Source organism: Vicugna pacos, chromosome 9 (assembly GCF_048564905.1).
Source record: "Vicugna pacos chromosome 9, VicPac4, whole genome shotgun sequence".
In the NCBI taxonomy this organism is placed as follows: domain Eukaryota; kingdom Metazoa; phylum Chordata; class Mammalia; order Artiodactyla; family Camelidae; genus Vicugna; species Vicugna pacos.
In genome coordinates this window covers 69,984,512-70,009,270 of record NC_132995.1, presented here as the reverse complement: position 1 = coordinate 70,009,270, position 24,759 = coordinate 69,984,512, and the positions used below count along the sequence as shown (strand labels likewise).

General features: G+C 34.4%; 1 protein-coding gene across 1 annotated transcript in view; it reads left to right on the top strand.

Moving 5' to 3' along the window:
• The window catches only part of AGL (amylo-alpha-1,6-glucosidase and 4-alpha-glucanotransferase), a 63,531-nt gene that overhangs the window by 4,071 nt on the left and 34,701 nt on the right, over positions 1 to 24,759 (top strand). The window contains exons 3-17 of the mRNA XM_006197354.4: positions 6,043 to 6,253; positions 6,896 to 7,062; positions 7,969 to 8,172; positions 12,672 to 12,853; positions 13,045 to 13,156; positions 16,390 to 16,513; positions 16,858 to 16,960; positions 17,053 to 17,150; positions 17,716 to 17,855; positions 19,232 to 19,419; positions 21,071 to 21,194; positions 21,773 to 21,936; positions 22,220 to 22,321; positions 22,436 to 22,591; positions 22,693 to 22,843. Coding sequence (XP_006197416.1) covers positions 6,043 to 6,253; positions 6,896 to 7,062; positions 7,969 to 8,172; positions 12,672 to 12,853; positions 13,045 to 13,156; positions 16,390 to 16,513; positions 16,858 to 16,960; positions 17,053 to 17,150; positions 17,716 to 17,855; positions 19,232 to 19,419; positions 21,071 to 21,194; positions 21,773 to 21,936; positions 22,220 to 22,321; positions 22,436 to 22,591; positions 22,693 to 22,843 — 2,226 coding nt within the window. The remainder of the gene's footprint in view (positions 1 to 6,042; positions 6,254 to 6,895; positions 7,063 to 7,968; positions 8,173 to 12,671; positions 12,854 to 13,044; positions 13,157 to 16,389; positions 16,514 to 16,857; positions 16,961 to 17,052; positions 17,151 to 17,715; positions 17,856 to 19,231; positions 19,420 to 21,070; positions 21,195 to 21,772; positions 21,937 to 22,219; positions 22,322 to 22,435; positions 22,592 to 22,692; positions 22,844 to 24,759) is intronic.

Genomic DNA, 24,759 nt, shown 5'->3' with positions numbered 1-24,759 from the left:
GTTTGTGTAAGCTGAGTGGAATGAACAAGATTGAAAAACTTAGTGTACAGTAACAGTTTAATCACTAATCTTGCTAACTGCCTACAAAAGGGATATGGCTAATCTAAGCAAAGTATTCCTAGTGGATGAGGAATAAGATAGCCACACCATGTACTGCTGTGCTGAGCTAATTTTAGCAAACTGAGCAATTAATTATGGAATCTGACAGGCTCTAGGTATTCTTATGTTTCATTTACTGTATAGAAAGATTTCATTTCAGGGATATGGATTAAAGGTCTACAGAGTGGCTATATATACCCTTGGGGGTTGGCACTGATCTATCTTTTGGGATATAGAAAGAAAACAGAGGATTTATTTTTCTTTTCTCTCTTTCTTTCTATCTACCTATTTTTTATTTTTAAAAGTAGTTAACTGGGGGGCCAGGGTATAGCTCAAGTGATAGAGCACGTGCTTAGCATGCATGAGGTCATGGGTTCAATCCCTGGTACCACCTCTAAAAATAAATAAATAACATAAATTACCTCCTCCCCCAAAAAAGAAAGTGGAACATAAGAACAGAGAAAATATACATTAAAAAAAAAGTAATTAACTGTTGCTAATATATGAACTGATATTGATGCTCTCAGTTTGTATGTCAGATGTGTTATAAACAAAAAAAGATATGTTCTGAGAAAAGAGCAGAGATTGTAGGTCTGGAAGAGGTTGATGGTCACACCATCACTGGTTTCCTTGCATTATGTTGCCATGAGTCACTTTTACCTAATCCAGGTTAAGTAGATACACAAGTTATGTTATCTTAAATAGTAGAATCTTTACAATTTTTTGTACCGAGAGGTACTATAACCATAAATGCCTCTTTTACCTCAAGAGGTTGTCAAACTTAAAGATGAGTTGGAAAGTGTTTGAAATTTGCTATTTGAGGTTTGTCCTTTTCAGGAATGACACATAGCTTTCTATAGTATGGTACTAGAGAACATTCTCAGATAAAATAAACACAGTCTAACTCTGAGGTAAACATGAATGAGAAAGCTAACTGCTTTTTGGTGGAAATTAATGCTACAAAGCACAGTTCAGCACATTTTTTCCTGTAAGCATTCAGATAGCGAATATTTCCAGCTTTGCAGGCCATGTGCTTTCTGTTGCAGCTTCTCAACTCTGCCATTGTACCATGAGAGCAACCATAGACAATACATAAATGATGTGGCAAGTATTCCAATAAAACTTTATTTATAGAAAGAGGATATAGTTTGCTAGCCCTTGCTATAGGGAGAGTATTTTGAATATGTATTTTTAGTAATACTTCTATCTTATGATTTTACCCATATAAATGTTTATCTGCTCACTTTTAAATTTGATAGCAAAGTTTTCTGATCTGTTTAAAATCTACTAAATAAAGGATTTCAATTGGTTTTCAAATCATCCTTTGAATATATAAAATGGGACATCTGATTAGCTAATGTTATAAAAACGTTGATGTGTTTCAGGAAAAATATATATATTTACTAATACGTTTCAACAAAAATATTTACATAATTGGTGAATGGAATTGAAAAGATGTGGATTAGAAAACATGGCTACCAAGAACTTTATTCATTAGGATCTGGGTATCTTTGTGTGGTACTTTTTTCGAATCTGAGGCCATTAAGTCAAGTACCAAAATAAACAGGACTTGGAATCTTTAAATTACTTTATCACAAAATATTAAACCAGGACTTTTTAAATTAATGAAAAAATTTATTTGATCACATTATTTTCACTGAGAGACACTACTAATACTAATTTTTAGTGAGAGCTAAAAGATTTTTTCCATTAATTAATAAATGAAACTAGTTGTCTAAAATATTGTTTATTTATACCTTATCCTTTTTTTGTGTTTTATAATTTACGTAATCTATTAAATCATTATACATGTATATTATATGACTAAATAAATGTTCATATTTGGAGAATATTTGTCATTTTTTTTTCTGAAGGTAGACCATTGATCCAAATACTGTTTTAGAGGTTTGGGGTTGAGTTTTAACCTTTGTACTACAAGTTCTCTGAATCCTTGTGTAATTATAAAAACAATATTTGTATAAGCTGAACATGGGACAGGTTGTTTAACAACACTAAGACAGCTAATCTCTAACATTTGTGCTGCTCAAAATGACACCATTACTTTTGTAATAAATTTAATCATTCTTGCAAAGATGCAGATATTCATAGTTCTCACAGTCACTGTGTATTAAAACTTCATATTTTAATTCTTTGGACAATTACTTCTCAATCTGTCTCCTCATAATTATATCTCTAATATAAAAATGATGTTCCCCAATTATAAAATTATAGAAAAGTATAAAAAAGTTTTTTTTCTATGCTTTTTTGTTTCAAAGCAAAATTGGGTTTACACTATCTAAACAGTTTTGATACCAGCTTATAGTATGATGGTGTGTGAATTCCATCTCCCTGTTTACTGCCACATTTCAGCCATATTTTTTTCCAGAAAGGATTTCAAACGATGTATATAGATGCCTAAAATGTAACAAAACAGAATTAGAGCAATCATGTTATTAAATATCTCTTGGTAATATGATTTATCATGGCTTTATAATATTCCTACTTATAGAATACCATAATTTAATCATCCCTAATCATTAGATATTTAGTTTATTGTGAGTTTATTTAATTATAATAAATGAAACTATGATGAACATCTTTATGTATGATCTATATTTACATCACTGGTTAATTCCTCAGAAAGTAAACATCTTTATGAAATTATTGAGTCAAACTATAAACTTTATTAAAAGTTTTGGTATATTTATGCCAAATGGCTGTATAGAAAAATTTGTGTATGTAGCTACTTGGAAAAGAACTTACTAGTTTCACTGCATAGTGTGAGAAGTAAAAGTGAGTCCTTTGGTTTTTGCAAAGTTACTTAATAATTCCATTTGAATAATTTGTTTCTTGCTTGTCAAATCCATTTACTGTGAATAAATTTATATTCATATTTTGGTCAATCCAGGAATATGGTTAGCAGTACTTACCACTAAATTATAATTTTTTTGTAGGAGTGCCTAAAGCATCCATCCCCTCATATTGTCCATATTGTAGTATGCAAAACAGAGCATTTATATTTCTCTAGGCAAATACAGAAGTGTTCAACTGAATTAGAGTAAATTGGAAGGGTCCAGCATTCTGTTAATGTCTTTACCAAAATCTTTTGTTCACGAAGAACATCTTACCCAGTGTTTAATATTGTGGTGTGGAATTTACCATCTGTTGAACATCGCAGTGAGGGATTTACTTCTGCTGAAGATCAGTTTTAGACATGATTGAAATATAGCTGCGTGTTCTCTATTTCAGGATTTGCCTTGAACCAAACTGACATTCTTTATATATAAATAAATAGCAGTGCATATCTCTGATTCATATCACCACATCAGGGTTCATCATAGCTGTCCCCCTTGCTTATCTGTAACATCTTTCTCTGACAGTGAAAAACCTGGCTTTATCTCTGGATTTTGTTGTCTTGCTTTAAAGGAGTGGTAAGTTTTATTTTAGCCGTCATTTACATTATCTGCGGATCAGCTTAATCCTTTTGAGGCTTGCTTTTAAACTTTGACAGGATTAATTTACAGTAGTTTTTACTGTACAGGCTACTTTAACCCTGTTACTTAAGACATGACTCTTTTGAGTACAACAGGTGTTCAACAAGGTCTCTTAACTCTGGCTGCTTAAAAATTGTAATGTCTCCGAAGCCTGAGTGAACTCTGGGAATTATTCAATTTACAGCTCCCACTGGTGACTCTTTGCCCAGCCTCATGGAGTTAAACCCTGCTCACATACAGCTCAGTGTTCAGGCAGACTCAGCATGACCCTAGGTAAATTTCTGGAGCTCTTTCTTTGCATAGCTCCCTTCTTGCCATACTCTGCCCTGAGCATTGCAGTCTCTTCGCCCTCCCCAAGCTCTAACGCCTGTCTCAACTCCGTGAGCTCACTGTTCCTGCTCCCTGTGCCACAGCCCAGAAAGGCCCCCTAGTCCAAAAGCTAGGAAGTTCAGAGAAATCACCCTTCTCTCAGGTGCCGCAGTCCTTCTCTGCCTATTTCTGAGAACAGTTGTCTCATATAGTTCTTTCAGTTTTCAGCAGAGGGCAAGTCAATACCAGTTACTCCATCGTGGCCAGAAGCAGACATCTTCAGAATGCTATTTTTAATCCACAAGTTAGGTCACATCATGCCTCTGCTCAGAACTGTGCACTGGCTCATTTCAGCCAGTGAAGAAGCCAGAATACTTACAGTGGCCTGCAAGGCTCTGCATGCCTTGTGCATGGCTCCCCTGTCACCTTTCTCTCCTCGTATCCTGCTCTTCCTCCCCCATCTTATTCCAGTCTAGCCATACTGAGCTTCTTGTTATTTCTGGAACCACCAGGCGTGCTTCCGCCCTCAGTCCTTTTTGTTCTTGGTTTCCTTTACTTGGTCAGCACTTACCCTCGAAGGCCGTGGACAGTGGTGGACAGTCCCTCACTTCTGTATAGCCCTTCTAGTTCTCAATAACTGTCCTGTTTAAAGTTGTTACCATCTCCTCGCCATCACCCTTTCCCCCTATTTTTCTTACACTATGCTGAGTTTTGTTCCTTAGCATTTATCTCTTCCTAACATACTACTTTCTCTTATTTGTCATGTCCATTGTTTAATGGCTTTCTTCCCCCTTTAGAACTCAAGCTTCGCAAGGGCAGACATCATGGTCTTTTTTGTTCCCAATTGCATCGTATATACTCAGTACATAATTTTTTATTACTTTGTTGAGCGTTTCCTAAATTAAGCATCAAAAGTATAAATATCACTAGACTTCTTCTCAAAAAGTTCATTAAGTTTAGAGATTGTAACCAACAGACTAAATTTTCCTGTCTTCATCAGTTATTATTGCCCATCATTAATAGAAATGTTACACCATGTTTAAAATTCATGTGCCTGATATTTCCAATAGATTTTACTATAGTGAGGATTTTCACATTCTCATAATTATAATCAAGGTTTAAAGTCTGCCTTGAACCAATACAAATTTTTCTTTCACGGTAAACTTGTAACTGTAATGTGTTCATTTTTCTTCCTTTTATGGCAAAATACTTGTAATGCAGCATAGAAGTCTCAGATACATTTGAATAGAAATAGCCTAACAATAAGGCAAAAGTGAGAATATCTTAGCTTTCAGAATTCCAAGAAAGGCTTAAACCATGAAGAGTAGGGATGTAGACAGCAGTATGCTGGAGGTGCTTGTGTTGGCTCATAAGAGCTGACTGTGCATATCTCTTCCCAATTTCGTGTTCAGTGACGTCATGTTGGTAGCTTGAGACTGACTGTGGTGAGACTGTTTCCACCAGAAGTCAGCAAACACTGCAAGTCAGGGTTCCTCACCACCCCTACCCCGACACAGCCACTTGATAACCGTCTGTTACTGCATCTCTGGATTTGAGCAGACATCAGGAACAGCTGGTATCAGGGGCTCAAATGCCTCTAGAACTGTTAGAAATCTGACCACTCTCGGGGAAGATTGACTTTCTCTGTATGGTGAGATAGTTGTCCCATGATACCTCCCAAGTTTTACATACTGTCACATACTCTGACACCACAGAGAAACTCACTTTCTCTGTTGCAGTTTGAAAAATACTAGCAAAGATCTCTGGTTAGATGCTCACCTCTGAGCAGTCAATTCAGGAAGTTGGGGTAGGAATTGGAAGGGGGTGGGGGGTTGGAGGGAAATGGGATCATGTGAAAACTTGCATATCCCAAAGTAGCCCCGTGACTAGGAATCAGTTTCCAGCAGAAGAAGGGAGGGACAGTACAGAACAGACAGTTCTATGATGTATACTATATGTTAAAATATAAAATTAAGCTAAATTAGAGTGCAAAGTGGTTCCAAAAACAGCATTAAATATTTGAAGTTACTTTAAACATAGTTGAGAAATCTTTGTTTTATATAACACTTTAAATAAAATACCTTTTTATTGTGGTAATTTAAGTCTTTCAATGAGTTTATTAAAATGTGCTTTTGTTTAGGATTTGAACTACAGTTCCGATTAGGCCCAACTTTACAGGGAAAAGCAGTCACTGTTTATACGAATTACCCATTTCCTGGAGAAGCATTTAATCGAGAAAAATTCCGTTGCCTGGAATGGGAAAATCCAACAGAAAGAGAAGATGATTCTGATAAATACTGTAAACTTAATCTCCAACAAGCTGGATCATTTCAGTATTACTTCCTTCAGGGGTAAGTCAGGTGCTCTGTATGCGCAAAGTTGATTTATTCTATAACATGAAGTTATCTGACTTGTGAAGAGTTACCATATGAACCATGGGAGTGCAAATTTTACAGGAGTTCATTGAGATGCAAGTAGAATATGGTTCTTCAGCTTCTAGGAAGTAATTGCAAGCCTCATTGCATCTTCAAAGTATTACTGTTATTTTAAGTAACCGCATGAGTAGTCCAGTCTTTTCATGCAACCCAGTTACAGGATGGTGTTTACTGGAGTGCCCTTGTTATCACTGGTAGATTTAAGTACACTCATTTTTCTTAGAAAGTAGTATCATTAGATATATATGTAGTATTACGTAATTATATAGAGATGAGAAAAGGATAAAACATGGCTTTTCCATTGAGTTTATTGCAACTTTTAAAATGCCTTTATATACTTAGAAATATATACATATATTTTTAGTAAAGTATAGTTGATTTACAATGTTGTGTAAGTTTCTGATGTACAACACAGTGATTCAGTCATACATATATATATATTCTAGAAATAAATATTTTAAATGGGACAATTCACCTTCCAATTAGAGAGTCAGACTATTAGAGGAGAATTTTCTCCTATCATTCATTGAGAAGTTTTTGTTTCGTTTTTTTCCTTAGAAATGAGAAAAGTGGTGGGGGTTACATAGTGGTGGATCCCATTTTACGTGTTGGTGCTGATAACCATGTGTTGCCCCTGGACTGTGTTACTCTTCAGACATTTTTAGCCAAGTGTTTGGGACCCTTTGATGAATGGGAAAGCAGACTTAGGGTTGCAAAAGAATCAGGTAATGTCAGCTTTCTTTTCTTCTTTTTTAAAATAAATGAAACTACCCTCTGTGATACAGATTTCAAAGGCTTTGATTCTCCTTTTAATTTTGTTTCTTAGTTTAGTTAGTAATAGAAATAGATGGAACCATATGAAATTATTGATACTTAACCATTTTTAACCTATAAAAATGGCAAATTATATGATTCAACTTAATAAATTAAGGAATTCTATGATAAAATGAGATTATTATTATTTCTAAGACTTTGACATATAAAAATTAGTAGCAAAGTACTAGAATGTGTTGGAAAATGTGTCCTTATATATCATTTTAATTCAACAAACATGAATTAGCTGTCTTCCATGTGGAAGTCATGTGCGGCCATACATACCAAGAGCAAAATGGAACTTAAGTTGTATTTTACTCTTAAGTAAAGGATAATGTTAATTTTCTACTTTCAACTTGAATATAGTTTGAAGAAAGAATTGAGAAGTTCACTGACATAACTAAAACAGAATACAAGTACTGTGGAACATTAAAACTAAGAGAAAGACTTACTGAAATACTTGGATAGAATCTGTTTTCTACATGTAAATATATCCTTTCAAGAAATATAAATTGAACCCTAAAACCAACTAGCCACTGTGTGTGATTGTTTTTTTCCAAATACGTCATCTCATTCTCCCTGCCTTCCCTGTCTCCATGTCTCCCTATCAGAGGACACTGACATCCTGAAAGAATTAAGTGGACTTTCTTGGTCACTTGTGGTATAGTTAGGATTTGAACCCACGTCTCTAACTCTTTTTCTGGTAGCATGGTTGCCTTGCCATTTAGAATCACTTAGGGGAGTTTAACCTCACATTTTGCTTAGTTTTAGGTCTATTTTTTCTTACAGCGGTCTTTGTGTATTTTCTTGCGTTGCAGGCTACAACATGATTCATTTTACCCCACTGCAGACTCTTGGACTATCAAGGTCCTGCTACTCCCTTGCTGATCAGTTAGAAGTAAATCCAGACTTTTCAAGACCTAATAAAAAGTATACCTGGACTGATGTTGGACAGCTAGTGGAAAAATTGAAAAACGAATGGAATGTTCTTTGTATTACTGATGTTGTCTACAATCATACTGGTATGAGCTTCATTAACTACTGTTAATACTGACGGAATATTATATCCTAATTATTTCATTCCTTGCTGTTTTATATAACAAATTTTGAAAACACAAGTGACAATTAGGTATCCTTCAATTTAAAAATCATTTTATATAATACCACTTTTTTTTCAAAGAAACAGTGTTAGTGAAGATATAATCAGTATACTGTAAGTATTTTACATGTGATGATTATAAAAACAGGATCATAATCATAGGAGGGACATAATGATCACAGATTTCAACTTACAGTTTTAATACTTTCCAGACCACCTAATGAATCCTATATAGCAACAGCTCTGGTACTATAGCATATATTTGAAAAAACTGAATGGGTGTTATCTAAAGAGAAAATTACTGGTAAACTCTTAGAAGTTAAATTTGAACATTATATCTTTTACATTTTAAAAGATATTATTAAAGTTAACCTGTTTTGGATCCCAAGATTTCTTACCAGTATATAATGCTGTAAACTATACTGGAGGTTTCCAGATGCTGATCCCCAGGGATGTGACAGCTCTCATCATCTGTCAGAGCAGCTGGACCTGGAGAAGCATCAAGCTGTGATCAGCTCCCAGTTTGACCCAGTGCACCTTACAAATAATCTCTTCTACTTGTGCTACAATGTAGAGAAGTCGGGAAACCACTGATTTACATGTGTAAACAACAGGAATTCTAGGTGGTACAAAACATTTAACAGCAACAAAGATCTCTGGTGTGTCATAACATTGTTTTCTAAGTAACCATAGCAACTATGAAGCTATTTAAATGCTCAAAGATTTGGTTCATCAATATAGATAATAATCTCACAATAATAATGAACAAAGTTAGGCAAAGAAATGGGTACATTCAAAAATTTGTTGTTTCTGCATGCACCTGGAAACCTAGCATCAGGATCCATGGTGACAACTTCCTAATATCCAAGAATTCAGTATTCTTCACTTGAAAATTTGACATTATTGGTAACTACTTTGACATCTGTAATATTACTAGCCTCAAATTTATCAAACCACATAATGGCATTTTACAAATCAGGATATGGCTTAGGCAGCTGTAACAAAGAGACAGAAAAATACAGTGACTTAAGATTGAAATTGTATTTATCTCTCACAAAAGATGAAGTGGACATTCCACAACTGGTGTGGTAGCCCAGCGGTAACAGGGAACTAGGTTCTTTCTCGCGTGCTGCTCTGCTGTCTCTAGCACTTTGCTTCTATTTCCTAATCAAATGTGGCCACTCCAGTTCCTGATATCACCTTCTACGCAGTAGAAATGAGGAAAGGGAAGTCATGCCTTTTAAGAGCATGATCTGTTGTATGTATCACTTCGGCTCACATTGCATCAGGTAGGATTTTGTCCCTTGTCACACGAGCTATCAAGGAGCCTCGGGTAGTCTTCTGTCTGTCAGCTGTGTGTACTGCTGAACCTGGAGAGTTCTGTTACTAAAGGAACAAAGGGAGTATAAAGTTTGGGGTATAGTCAGCAATTCTGTCAGAGACTATATTTCTGAAGCATTTGAGAGATTCTATGCAATATAAAAGAAGTGAACTTTCCTTCAGCCTTACATGGAAAGTGGTGCATATCACAGTGTCCTTTGTGTGAAACAGGTTTTCATTAAAAAGTTACTGTCTAAGGAAAGTTGACTTCCAGAATGGCAGCCTGAGGGCTTCACACACCCTCTACCCTGCAAAACAACTATAATCGGTGAAAATTATTTTTAAAAAAAACTATTTAAAGTCTCTGAAAATTGTCTTAAAGGCATTCAGCATACAGAGAGACATTGCTTTTAAGAAAATCTACTAGATCTCAGAAAGAAGAGTGAGAGTCTGTGACATTTGAACCATCCCTGCTCCTCCCTCCCTCCCCTGCCCCAGCTCAGAGCGAGGCTAGGACTGCTCTTAGCAGGTGCTGCCAAGGACACCAGGCTCCCTCTCTCCCTGGCTCCCAGTCTCGGGCTAGGTTTGAAAGGGGCAGACTTCCAACATTTCTCACTCCCCGCTTTCAACACTACGTTACAGGAACTATTTTAGGCAAGCGCAAATGAGAGGCCTAGGGCCCCTTCCTCCACCCAGCCCCCACTCACGGAGGGAAAGTTCTGCCCCAAGCATGACAGGTCAAGCCTTGCCCCGGCTTGCCTTTGGGGCTGAGGTTCCACACCTGGAGAGATAAGCCGAGAAACCCAGAGGCTACCATCCCTGCCTCTAGCTGTGAAGCAGTGATACAGGTGTCCTGCCCAGAATAAGAAACGTGCAGTAAGAACAGAGTAAGAATGGACTGGCTGTATTTGGTACATTACATGGGAAAGTTCATGCCTGTGAACACCACTGAAAACAATGGAGACTTTGGTGATAAACAGTCAAGAGGAGGCTGGTATCTTCATGAAAGCAACATGCTGAACTATAGGCCAGCTAGTAGTTTAACGCAACTAGAGAAAGAGATAACTAAGAAGAGCCTTCCTGGATTCAGAACAAGCCTCAAGAACAGGCCTTGAAGACTTCCCCTGCCAAGGGACCCACATTTAATTGGAACTTACTGTGATGCAATTTATGCTCCAGCATATTATCAAAAATAACAGCACAGTCAGCCTGGATAACAGCTCGGGAGAGTAACGGCTGAGTGTGATACCAACAGATGCAGGCAGCTTAGCGGAGTTCAGAGAAAGAGACAGGGGAGCCCTGCTGAAAACCACCATCATCCCAGGCTGACTGCCCATGGCCAGGGCTGTACCCTCTGAGCAGCAACACCAGAGGCTGCACCCTGTGGGCAAGTAGACTTCCCTGAAGTAGTCCAGCTGCGTCACAACCAAGCACCCAAAAAGACCTGGAGGGGATGGGATCAGTATCCAGATTTGCTGTAATACGTTATCTAAATCACCAATGCTCAACCAAGAATTGAGGCATGTAAAGAAACAGCAAAGTGTGACCCTCACACAGGAAAGAATCAGGCAACAGAAATCACCTTTGAGAAGTCCTAGATGTTGTACTTGAAATAGACTTCAAAGCAAGTATTATGAATGTATTTGGAGAACTAAAGGAAACCAACCTAAAGCAGTAAAGGAGGATATGATGATGATATTCCATCAAAGAGAGAATATCTGTAAATAGAAATTTTTTAAAAGATCCAAATGAGAATTTTGGAGTTGAAAAGGAAATAGCCAAAATGAAAAATTCTCTAGAGCTGTTCAGCAGTATATTTGAGTTGCCAGAAGAAAAGGATTAGTGATCAGTGACTGTGCAATCTAAAGAACAGAGAGAGAGAAAAATGAACAGAGAGCACTTCAGTGAGATGTGGGACATCTTTAAGCACCTGGACATATGCCTCACGGAAATACTAGGAGAGGAAAGAATGGGGGAAAAAATTGAAGAAATAACAACTGAAAACATCCCAACCTTCAACATTAATTTACACATCCTAAAATGCAGGGACCTCCAAGTAAAGTAAAAGAGAGGCACATTCAGACACATCATAGTAAAAAATTTGGAAGCCAAAGACTTAGGGAATCCTGAAAATAATATCTTGAAAGATAGAGATTATCAGAATCAATTAAGAAACAAAAACAAGATCCAACTGTGTGCTGTCTAGAAGCTACACACTAGATTCAAAGATACAAATAGTTTAACAGGTTGGATTTTTAAGACATTTGGTCTTGATACTAATATGCAGAACTTAGAGAAATAACTGTGTTTAGATAAGATGCAGGCTTGTATTCTTAGCTTTGGGGAGACACAAGCGTATTTAAAGATCCAGAGGAAGGAACTTCACCTCCCTTCTCTCTCAGAAAAAACAACAAAAAAACACAGGAAGAAACAGTATGTAGGAAAATGATATAAACGGTATTTTGAGTTCTAAAGATATGTAAGAGACAGCACCCAGAACTTAGGTGGAGCCAGAGAAGGACCTTGTCACTCAGGAGGCCAAAAATGAAAAAAGAAAGCACTTATGGAGAGTGAATGTCAAGGGCTCTTCTCCTGCCCTAGATCCTAACAGCCAGACACTGAAAAGCCTAAACCAGACTTGAAGGTACAGGTAACTTTCTGCTTTAATGAGGCCAGAGAACTTGAAGTCAGCGCAAAGAAAAAGCCCAGTCTGCCTTAAAGGAAGAGATACCCTTCAGGCTTAGAAGGAGCGTTCCTAAATGTAGTTGAGCCAAGGACCATCAAAAGAAGCCAGGGACAAGACCCTTGAGTCCCACCACAGTAGTAAATGAGTCGTACAGTGGCATTAATAAAGCAGTGTTGATCCTGTTCACTATCAATTTAAAACTCCCACAGCAGAAAAGAAAAACGTGTAGCGACGTAGATGATAGAATACCACAACTAAAAGATTGTTTTCATACTATAGTGTCATTATAATATTGATATCTGATATATAAGAAAATGAGTGGTAGATACGAATATTTTATTTCACCTTTAAACTTGACATAGGTACTACCTTCAGTTTAATTACAAGATATTCCTCTATGTTTCCTTTTTCTTTAGCTGCTAACAGTAGATGGCTCCAGGAACATCCAGAAAGTGCATATAACCTTGTGAATTCCCCACACTTGAAACCTGCCTGGGTCTTAGACAGAGCACTTTGGCATTTATCCTGTGATGTTGCAGAAGGGAAATACAAAGAAAAAGGAGTACCTGCTTTGATTGAAAATGATCATCAAATGAATGTCAGTATGCATGGAGGAGTACCACACTAAAGCAATAACAAAATTTCTAAAGTGTAAATTTAAGAGTATCGTTGAAAATCCTTTATAATTGGTCTTTTAATATGCTAAATAGTATTTCGTAAAAGATGTTAAATACATATATTTTAATTATATGTAAAATAGTTAAACTCTAATATATTGAAATTTTTCAGTGCATTCGAAAAATAATTTGGGAGGATATTTTTCCAAAGACACAACTCTGGGAATTTTTCCAAGTAGATGTTCACAAAGCAGTTGAGCAATTTAGAGGACTTCTTACGCAAGGTAAAGGATATATACACTGCGATGTTTTTATTGGTTTTAAGAAATTTAGTATCAGTCTTGAAGGGATAACTCTTCTTTTCTCTTCGTTAGCACGTTATTAAATCTGATATAGGATTTGTGTTGTGTTTAATAACTCTAAAACTATGATTCTGGAAGCTACCTGAAAGTTGGAGAAATCTAGAGGGCATGTCATAATAATACATAATATTTCCCTTGGGGACTGTCTCTTACTTTCGGTTCCTTAGCATTATGCTCAGAATACAGTAGAGCTCAATGTGTATTTTTTAAATGCATGAATGGGAGGGAAGGAAAGCAGATTATTTCAGCTGCCGAAGACTTGAAACAGGCTTTGGAACAGAGTTGCAGTAGTCTTCTGTTGGCTAACGTAGGAATCTTAGCTGAGGTAGAGAGGCTTCTAGGGGATGGTGCCCACCATTAAGGCCACCTAACCACTAGAGAGGCTGACTCAGGTATTAGCCAGTAACAAAAGTGAAGATATACACAACATTGTAAAATGAGTAAACTCAATTAAAAAATGTTTATATATACAATAAATAAATAAAGAAATAAGAAAAAAATAAAAATAAAAAGTGAAGAAATGAAGCTTCAGTTAAGGACATAATTAGCCTCAAGAAGTTAATCATTGTGTCCCTGACAGAAGAGGTTAGAAAAAAAATGCTGAAAGAGAAACTAGGGTTTTTAGGAGGCAAATTAGAAAGAATATACAGAATGTATCTGCAGTTAGTATAGGACAATCTTAAGAGCCAGGATCTTTGCTGGCTTTTAAAATAAAGAATTTGCTTCCTCATCCAAAAACTAGGGTTTGAGCGGGACCCAGAAATACTGCCTTTAAGGTAGAAGTCAACACGACTTGCGGGCCGGGAAGCTTAGGGTCACATTTGCACTTGCAGCTTTCAAAACTGTAACATCTTAATACATTTTTTTTTTCTTTGCAGTATTGATCGTGACAGTCTATTTAGTGGAAAAATTCTTTTGATAAGCATTTTTTATTAGATTGGTGGCTTTTAAACCTTTTTGATCATGACACTGTAAGAAAGACATTTTATATCAATACATGAATTTTTTATATTAATTTTTCCTTCATGTTTTATTTAACAAAAGGGTTTCCATCTTTTCTTCCCTCTGATATTTATAAGTGGCATTATTTATTTGCAGTAATGTATATTCACAGTAAAGAAAAGCCAAACAGTGTAAAAATACCATAAATAGAATGTGTGACTTTCTCTCCCCTAAAACCCACTCCTTAGAAGGAACTATCAATTAATGGTTTCTTGTGTTTCTTTTCAGACTCTTTTTGAAAGAAATTCAAGTTTTATATACATTTTATATAATTAGGTATATATAAACTATATACATAAGTTTTATATTTATATCTATTTTATACACACACAAGGAAGTCTACAGCATAGTTTTAACAACTTGTTCTTTTAGTTAACAGCATGATTTTATTACATCTAATTATTTCTTTTAACTTCTAGATGGTAATACACTGTTTTAAGTACTTGAATTTCTTTAGCCTTTTTGATAGATTATTTCCTGTTCATTCTCATTCATTCATTCAATACATATTTATTGAACCACCTATTATGTGCTGGACACTCTTCCAGGCATGGAGATGCAGTGGTGAACATAGCAAGCCCTTGCCTAAGGCAACTTATGTTCTTGTAAGCAGTACTATAGAAAGTATGTTCTTGTACGTGTTATCTTTATTTGCTTTGTGAAGGACAAATTGTTAGACATTAAATTCATGGGCCAAAGGGTATAGAGATTTAATGATAAATGTATAATAAATATTATCAAATTACTTTTCAACACAAATTGTACCAGTTTATATTATCACTAACTATACCATCACCAACATTATATACCATTAATCTTTATAATCTTTGTCAGTCAGGCAAAATATTCATTATTTTAATGTATATTTCTTTGCTTATCAGTGAGATATCTTTTCACATGTTAATTCATCATTTATAGTTCTTCCATTCATTGCCTATTAATGTTCTTTCTGTATTTTTCTATTGGGTTGTTTGAATTTTTCATATTGACTTATTATTATTGGTGATTCCTTATTAGTGGCCTCAGATGTATCCTCCTAGTATGCTGTTGATCTTTTAACTCTTGTCTATGATGATATGATGGTATTTTTTTTTCAATCTAACCAAATTTCTCAATCTTTTCTTTTATGACTTCTAATTTCACGCCATGCTTAGACCTTCAAACAACATTCTTTTTTTCTTCTGATAATCTTACTTATATTTTACATTTAAATCTTTAATATACCTGAAATTTATATAAAGAAGATATTTAGCTTTATTTTTATTTTTAAAAATGATATTGAATTGATAACCAATCCTTTTACACGAATTTAGAGTACCACCATAATACTCCATAATATATAATCATGTACTAAAAAGACATGGACCTGTTATCTGTGCTATTCCAGTGGTCTGTCTTTTATTCTACCAAAACTGAAGACTTTTATTATGTACACTGACTGTGTAGCTTTTTTCTCTTTTTTAAACACTTCGTGGCAGTTTTTATGTATTTGCTCTTCCAGATTAACCTCAGAAACTCCATTTAAAAATCTATTTATATTTTATCTTATTTTGTTTCTGCTTTCATAAGCTATTTCAAAATCTCTTTAGAATAAGCCAGGTATTAATTAGTTAATATAAAAATCAAACCCAGTGGAGGCAATCCTGTACCAGTACCTGATTTATTAGGAAAAATTTCAGAAAAAGAATGAAAATTCCCCCCAAAACATTTATTTACTTTTGTCATTTTTTATTATTTTGTAAGGAATATGCTTGTTGGCAAAAATGAAAAAAGTATAAGAACAAACGTGTGTACTTCTTTTAGAGAATGCAAAGAAAGTCAGGTTGTTCTATTTTTAGAAAAGAATACAGTCTTTGAGGAAAAAGAACTCACTGATGTTAGTGTATTTGGTAGCACCTGGGAAGAAAATTTGTACCATCAACATCCTTAATGCCCTAAAAAATGTATAGAGTAAGTGAGTGCTGACTGAGGCAGAGAAGTGGGACTGGGGTTAAACTGATAGCTGTGTTTCTCTTCTGTAGTGTCATTTCTCTCAATCAGTCTCTTTCTCTTATTTTCTAGGAAAAATCTGTAAACTAAAAATTTGGAATCAGTAACAGTTATAATCTCCTTATGCATATCTGCATTAAGATATCATCTTGTCTTTCTTTCAGGAAATAGAAAAACAACCAAGCCTGATCCAAAGCAGCACCTTAAGATTATTCAAGATCCTGAATACAGACGGCTTGGCTGTACAGTAGATATGAACATTGCACTAGCAACTTTCATACCACATGAGTATGTTTTATATTTTATTACATATTAAAAGAGTAATGTTACTTATAAGCCTTTTTGGCTAATATGATTTTCATGCTATTTATTAGAAGCCTGAATAGAAAATGAAGTAAAGTAATTCAGCATAATTCTACTACTTCAAACGCATGACATTTCCCCTTTTTTATGTGTGCTGATCCGTGTCCTATACATGAAAGTAAAAATGTATTCAATTGAAAAACTTCTTTAGCCATAATTAAGATCCTGATGAATATATTTAAAGTTTCTGTGACATTTATTTGAAAGTTTTTAAATGTAGAATTTATAAAACCATCAAATAATGTTCGTATTGTTTTATCTGCTTCAAGCAATGGGCCAGCCGCAATTAACGAATGCTGCAATTGGTTCCGTAAGAGAATTGAGGAATTAAACTCAGAGAGGCATCAACACGTGAACTATCATCAGGAACAGGTTTTTACTACTTTCGAACTGCTGTTTTTCTTACAGTCTTAGTACTGTCTTTTGGTGGTGTTATTGACGTAACATAATTTAACGTTTTCTAGGCAGTCAATTGCCTTTTGGGAAATGTGTTTTATGAACGACTGGCTGGCCATGGTCCTAAACTAGGACCTGTCACTAGAAAACATCCTTTAGTTACCAGGTACTCGTTTTTTGTTTTCTTCTCATTAGAAGTTAAAATTTGAAAATTGTATTAAACCCTTCAAATTAACCTAAATGTTTCCTTTAATGTATGATTCAGTACATTTCTTAAATTGAAAAAGAGGTTTTGGTCTAGTAACTAAGGCTTAATATTAATTAATTTTGTGAGGCAAATCTTTAGTTAGAGAAACTACCATCAGTATGAACCAATTTATGATCACTAATATACACCATCATGGATTAGGCAACTAAGATGTAGAAAAACCTTTGCAAAATAATATCAATACCTCGGTGATTTCCTTAGTAATTCTATGAGGTCTTTATTATTTCAAATGTTAACCAGATATGCTACAATACTAACTCAACTTCTCAGATCCCACTAGATTTACTGAAAAAGTCTACTGAAGATCTTTTACCTGTATTGAAGATTATTTCCTATAAATGGTGTCAAACTAACTTTATTTATGTAGTTCATTAGGGAGGAAATTTAGTTTTAATAGTGTTAACTCAAATTCCCTCCAAGGAGTTTCTCTGTATGGATTTAATATTTAATTGTGTCCCCATAGATATTTTACTTTCCCATTTGAAGAAATGTCCCTGTCCATGGAAGAATCTATGATTCATGTCCCAAATAAAGCTTGTTTTCTGATGGCACATAATGGATGGGTAATGGGAGATGATCCCCTTCGCAACTTTGCTGAACCAGGTATGCCATTTTTGTTAACTTCTCTGTGGATAGGGAAAGAAGAGTTCATGGCAAGCTCAAAATATAAATTGTTTATTGATTTTTTTCCCACTAGGCTAGTGGTTTTTGATTTTTTGTTTGTTTTAGTTTTATTTGGGGAAGGTGAGGTAATTAGGTCTATTTATCTAATTATTTTTTAATGGAGGTACTAGGGATTGAACCCAGGACCTCGTGCATGCTGAGCATGCACTCTACCACCTGAGCTATACCCTCCCCTCCAGGCTCCTGGTCTTTAAACTATTTCATCACAGAGATGCCAGAGGTGCAGACAGTTTGAGAGAGAAGAGGAGGGATTGACAGGATGGGATTCACCTTCTTCTTTCCCCTCCTTTCACTTTCGACCCCTTATCTCCCCAAACAGAATAGCTTTTATATATCTACTTTATATTGTGTTTCACCTAAGATTTTATTAGGGCAAAATTTACTCTATTGCATTTTTAAAAGACATTTGAAATCACTGTTATTACAACTATATTACTATGAGAGACAATTTCACTCATTAGCCACGGGGTATTTAACGTATTTGGTAGTTAGACTAGAGATCAATTGTTTTTAGGTTCCCTCTCAATCCTAGCATCTTATTTTTCTACAGCTATTTCATTGCCAGGAAGAATTTTGCAGAGGACTTGTCAGTGTATTTATTTTTTCCACATTTCAGAATCAGAAGTCTGTTTTGATGATATTAAACTTAGCTCACAAACACGGACCTGTTGTATGGCACCAAGAATTATATTCAATATCTTGTAATAACCTATAATGGAAAAGAATCTGCAAAAGTATATATGTGTGTGTATATATATATATAACTGAATCACTGTGCTGTATACCTGAAACTAACACAACATTGCAAATTAACTACAAAAATTTTAGTTCAAAAATCTCTTTAAAAAAAAGAATGTAGCTTTGGGTTTAAGTATCTCTGCTCTCTCCTTTCTAAATGAAAAAAGCCATTCTGCTCTACACCATGGGTTTAAAGTAACTTATTGCCAAAAATAAGTAGCAAGGCGGAGATGGAACTTTGAAATATTTTGGGTAAAACTGTAGCTTTAAAGGTCTATGATATTACTATTACTTTTTTCCTTTAAAAAACAAATTTTTGACATTGAGCACACATTTTTAGAAGAGACTATAAGCCAGAATGTTAGCAAAATATATATGAGATATAAATTACTGTCAGTTTTTAAACACTTTATCCCATACCATTTTAGATATAATTTTAATCTATACGTGCTTTGTGGTAGAAATAGTGACTGTGATTTTAAAAAACAATTTCTCCTTAAAGTGAATGTTTTCATTTTATTTTTTGAACCATTGAAAACAAGATCCTTTCTTATCAGGTTCAAACGTTTACCTGAGGAGAGAACTTATTTGCTGGGGAGACAGTGTTAAATTACGTTATGGGAAAAAACCAGAGGACTGTCCTTATCTCTGGGCACACATGAAAAAATACACTGAAATAACGGCGACTTATTTCCACGGAGTACGTCTTGATAACTGCCACTCAACACCTCTTCATGTAGCCGAGGTACAGAAAAACAGTTTATCTACATTAAGAGAAGAAATTCTGTATTCTTTCCTAGCTTTCCTTAAATAGAATATACAGATTTGTATTTCCTTTTGCTAGTTGGATACCAGCATTGATTTGGTGGTAGTATTTAACACTTTTGCATAATTTGCATAATTCTGACAATCTTTTGATGCAGTTGTTATGGAATGCTGGGCTATAAACTGTTTAACAAGTTCATATTCTTATTTTAATTTAAGGAAGTAGATCATACTGTCTCTGATAATACATATACATCCATATTGCATATATATCATTAAAATGTTACTAATATTTTTAAAGAACTAATCTTATTAATATTTTAATAATATATAAATATTAATTTGGCTTATCCTTACTATTTTTAGGTTGCTTTCAATATATTAGTAGCCACTGTGAAGTTGAGTAGCTTATTTCATATTATCATGATTATTTGAACACTAGTATTACAGCATACTGAAGCTAGTTTTAGCTTTGTTGATTCAATTTTTTGTTAATTATTTATAAAAATGCAAGTATAAACATAAAGGTTGTCTATTCCTCTTTGGGTTGTTTACAGTAACTTAAGTAATGCCAACATTCATCACATCTTCTACCTAATATAGCTTTGTAAACACTTAAAATTTTCATCCTGTTTATCTATGATGGCTTCCTAGTGACAACTTAGTATTTGTTGGAAATGTGTACTTATTTGAAAAACATCTATTTCTTTCATTTTAAAGCATTATTATAATGTATATGTTTCAAGTCCTGTAATGAAAAGTTGATTTGATTTGGAAGAATTTAGTAAACATTAGTTAAGGTGGTAGAAAATTTTTTAGCTTCAAAAAAATGGCAGAGGGGTGTGTGTGTGTGTGTGTGTGCCTTTAGCAACAGCAAAAACAAAAAATCACTTGTAAGGTTTTTATAACTTCATGGCAAAACAGAATATTAAAACTTAATATGCTTAATTTTAAGTTACAAAATCCTCTAGGAGCCTACTTGATAGAATTTCAAGTATTTTATTAACCTTTGTGCAAACATGATACTTTAAAAAAATTTTGGAACTAATCTGATTTCTGATTAAGATTAGGAGTTTATTATCATCTGTAGGAAAAACTGGCTTCAGTCTAGTTAGACCTTATCTTTGCAATAACTAAATGATTCACCACCAGCAGGGAATTTATCATGAATGGCTTAGTCAAGTGCTTGGAAATTAATAGTAAGAGGTATTAAAAACAAACACATGATAAGAGATATTATCTGATAAGAGGTATTAAAAACAAAACACATAAAACAGGGCAAAAGTCTAGCAGAATTGCAGTGTTATGGTTTACATTTTTTAATTTGACACTAACATTTTTCTTCCTTTTTTTCTCCCTCTTGTGTCCCTGTTTCTGCAAAATCTAATCTTCCTTTTAAACTGTTATATTCTCTTTTATAAATTTTCTTGTTTCCTGTGTGTATTGGTCTGTTTTATGTTTTCTTACATATGCACAATTAAATTTATCTGGAAATTCTTCTTGGATTTCCATTTTGTCTCGCTACATGATATTTGCCTATGTTACATCCATGCCTAGTCTTGCCTCCTCTCCTTCCCCGCCATCATCTTGCTTTTCTCTGTCTGTTATCTTTGTGGCTGTGCTTTTTGCAGTACATGTTGGATGCTGCTAGGAAACTGCAACCCAATTTGTATGTGGTAGCTGAACTCTTCACAGGAAGTGAAGACCTGGACAATATCTTTGTTACTAGACTGGGCATTAGCTCCCTAATAAGAGGTAAGCTTTTTGAAAGTATATTTCCCATCTAAAGCTTTAGTTTTTGTTTAAGGAGATTAAAGGGCATTTAATGGCCTTATATACAATGTTTAATAATTTTCAGCATAGTAACTGTTCTTTTAAATATTCTACTCAAAATTTCCTAATATAACTCAGTCTGTTTTTATCAGTAAAAATTTCCACTTTGAATTAAAATACCTCATTTTAACCTGAAAGACCATGGAATGATTCACCTATAAAATCATTTTTTTTGTTGTTGAAAATATACAAATCTGTTTTCATCTCCTACCTGTATATATGATACAATTTTTAGATTTTTCTCCATAGATTTTATATAACAAACATCCTAAGAAACAGCATATGTTCCCTTTTACCTGCATGAGCCATTTCTCTGGTTAAGTTATAGAGAAGACTTTTTGTCACCTGAACTAATGGACATTTGTTTAAATGTTTAAAGCAGTTTTATTTTTGGTAATATTTGTGTTGTCTTTCCTTGAAAGTCAGTCATGATAAGAAATCTAACCTCTTCTTGGACATTCATAATGAAAATTGTTAGAATGTTCTGTAATGCTTTGCAGAGGCAATGAGTGCCTACAATAGCCATGAAGAGGGCAGATTAGTTTACCGATACGGAGGAGAACCTGTTGGATCCTTTGTTCAGCCCTGTTTGAGGCCTTTAGTGCCAGCGATTGCACACGCCCTGTTTATGGATATTACCCATGATAATGAGTGTCCTATTGTGGTAAGCATTGAACCTGTTTTTGTATTGCCTTATTTTGCTAAATGTTTTGATATTTAGCTCTCTGATGTTTAGGTGCAGTAATATCCACAATACTTCAAAATAATGCCTTAGATTTATAAATGATTGTGAAAACAGAGTTTTTAGAATGTTTTGTCATTAGTTTTAAAGTAAATGACTGTATCTTACAGAATGAATTTATGTAATTATCCTTTTACGCAGTTGTGCTATAGGATGGCACTTTGCACTTGAAAGAAAATAAACTTTTTTTTAAATTGTTTTCTAGCACAGGTCAGCGTACGATGCTCTCCCAAGTTCCGCAATTGTTTCCATGGCAAGTTGTGCTAGTGGAAGCACTAAAGGCTATGATGAATTGGTGCCTCATCAGGTCTGTTTACATGTTGTTTTTTAAATCCACAAGGCCAACAACTCTGATCATTTTTACCAAAAGTTCTCATTGGAATTAAAGCACATTACATGGCTAAGTTTTAACTTTATGCAGATTTCAGTCGTTTCTGAAGAACGGTTTTACACTAAGTGGAATCCCGGAGCATCGCCATCAAGTGCTGGTGAAGTGAATTTCCAAAGTGGCATTATTGCAGCCAGGTGTGCTATCAATAAACTTCACCAAGAGCTGGGAGCCAAGGGTTTTATTCAGGCAAGAAACTCCATTTTCTAAGTTTCTCTCTTAAGGTTCGATTTTAGAGTTAAGTCTTTTCTAATTTGAGCACTAAGGTGTTTTCCCTTTCTGTTTCCCAGGTGTATGTGGATCAAGTTGATGAAGACATCGTGGCAGTAACAAGACACTCACCTAGCATCCATCAGTCAGTTGTATCTGTGTCTAGAACTGCTTTCAGGAATCCCAAGACTTCATTTTACAGCAAGGAAGTGCCTCAAATGTGCATCCCTGGTAATGTGATCCAAAAAGATGCTGTGATTATATTATACTGTTAAATTGTTAATAATAATAATAAATATTATTAAATTGCTGTTACATATCATATATATTATAACACAGTGCAAGTGTAGGTGTAGTTGAGAAAAGAATTAGAAATTTTTGATGACGTATATTTTTACTACATGGAATGAAACCTGGAGAGAAATACTCTCAAATGTAACACTTTTTGTGTTGTGAAGTAATTTTGTTTTCATCTTAATACATTCCCTTATTTCTTAACTTGTATAAAATGAACATGTATTTCTTTTATATCCAGGAAAATGTATTTGTATATTCATGTGTTTGTATATATGTGTATATTCATGTGTGTGTCCAAGTGTTTTGTGTATGTGTATGCACGTGCACACATGTATAAACCAAAGTGGAAAATAGATTAATATTTAAGACTCTTTATAACCCATCTTCATATACTTTCCTGGCCCTGTGTCACCCTACTGTTTCAGCCAAATAGATATTTTTACTGCTCTACAAGTAGTCTTACATCCACTTACTTATGAATTCTTTACATCTTTCAAGGACTAAAGTTTCACCTCCTTTGAGAAGCTTTCTCTAAGTACCCGGTGAACTCTCTGTCCTCTGAATAGATAGCAATTATAGTCTCTCTGTATCACTCTGACACTTAATTATAAAATACATCCTTGAGGTATGTCCTAATTATTGCTTTTTTTAGATGTGTGTATTTAATTTCCTTACTTATTATATATAATATATTATGGCATAACATGCTCCTTTGCATACAGCAACTGTCCAAGTCTGTTCTTTAAATGAGTGAATGAAGATTCTCATAAAAATCATCATATTCTAAATTGATTGCTCGTTGCTAAATATTCAGAATTCTAATTTTTTTAAATTATCAACTTGAATAGCTTTAGGGTTAAATTTTTTTTTAAACTGTTCACTAGTTCATATTCAGTAATCTCATCTGATTGTTGCTAATGTCCATATATAGTTTTTTGTGGCTTTACTCAGTGTATGCAGTAGTATCTCAGGTTTTCTCTTTTTGGTCATTGCTCATCCTTAAAACATTTCCCATTTTGTCAGTCCACAAAATTGTGATTTTCATTATGTTAAATGTTTCATATTTTATTATGTTAGTATTCCATTTTTAATATTTTTGGTATGTTTAGCAATGTTCCTTAAGATTTGAATATACACTAGGAATAATTTTTTTTCTTTTGAACAATTTTCTTAGTACATATTTCCAAAAGTAGATTTGCTGATCAAAGGGTCTTTTATTGTCAAGTTAATAGCTTAAAGTTCATATTATTTAAATAATAAAATTGCAGTTTTATATATGCTTTGATCCAGCTGTTCTATTCCCAGGTATAAATTTGAGAGACACTCCTGCGTTTCCATTAGGAAATATGCACAAAAATATTCATTGTAACATTATTTATAATAGAGAAAAACAATGGCAATGTTAACAAAATGAATGCATTTTGGTATATTCATACAGTGGAATACTATTTCGCATTTGAAAAAATGAGGTAGAGCTAATAAACAATATGAACAAATCTAAAAAATACAGTGTTTTCCAAAAGAAAGGAAGTTGCAGAAGTGTATGTCTAATTTGAATCCACTTAAATAAGCTTGGAAATAGGGAGAATAGTATATGTTGTTTAGGGAAACATCCATATGTAGTAAAAATGTCCAGGGTCAATGAACACCAAGCTTTAGATAGTGATTACCTCTGGAGGGGAGATCAGGTACACAGGGACATCGGTTGGATTTGAAATATTTTCTTAAGTGAGGTAGTGGGATTTGGGTGTTTTAAATTTTTCCCTACCTTTTCTGTTTTTGAAATATTCCATTTTTTAAAATGTAAGCCTTTCAAGGGATTTTCTTGCTCTCCACCCAATATTAGGTAG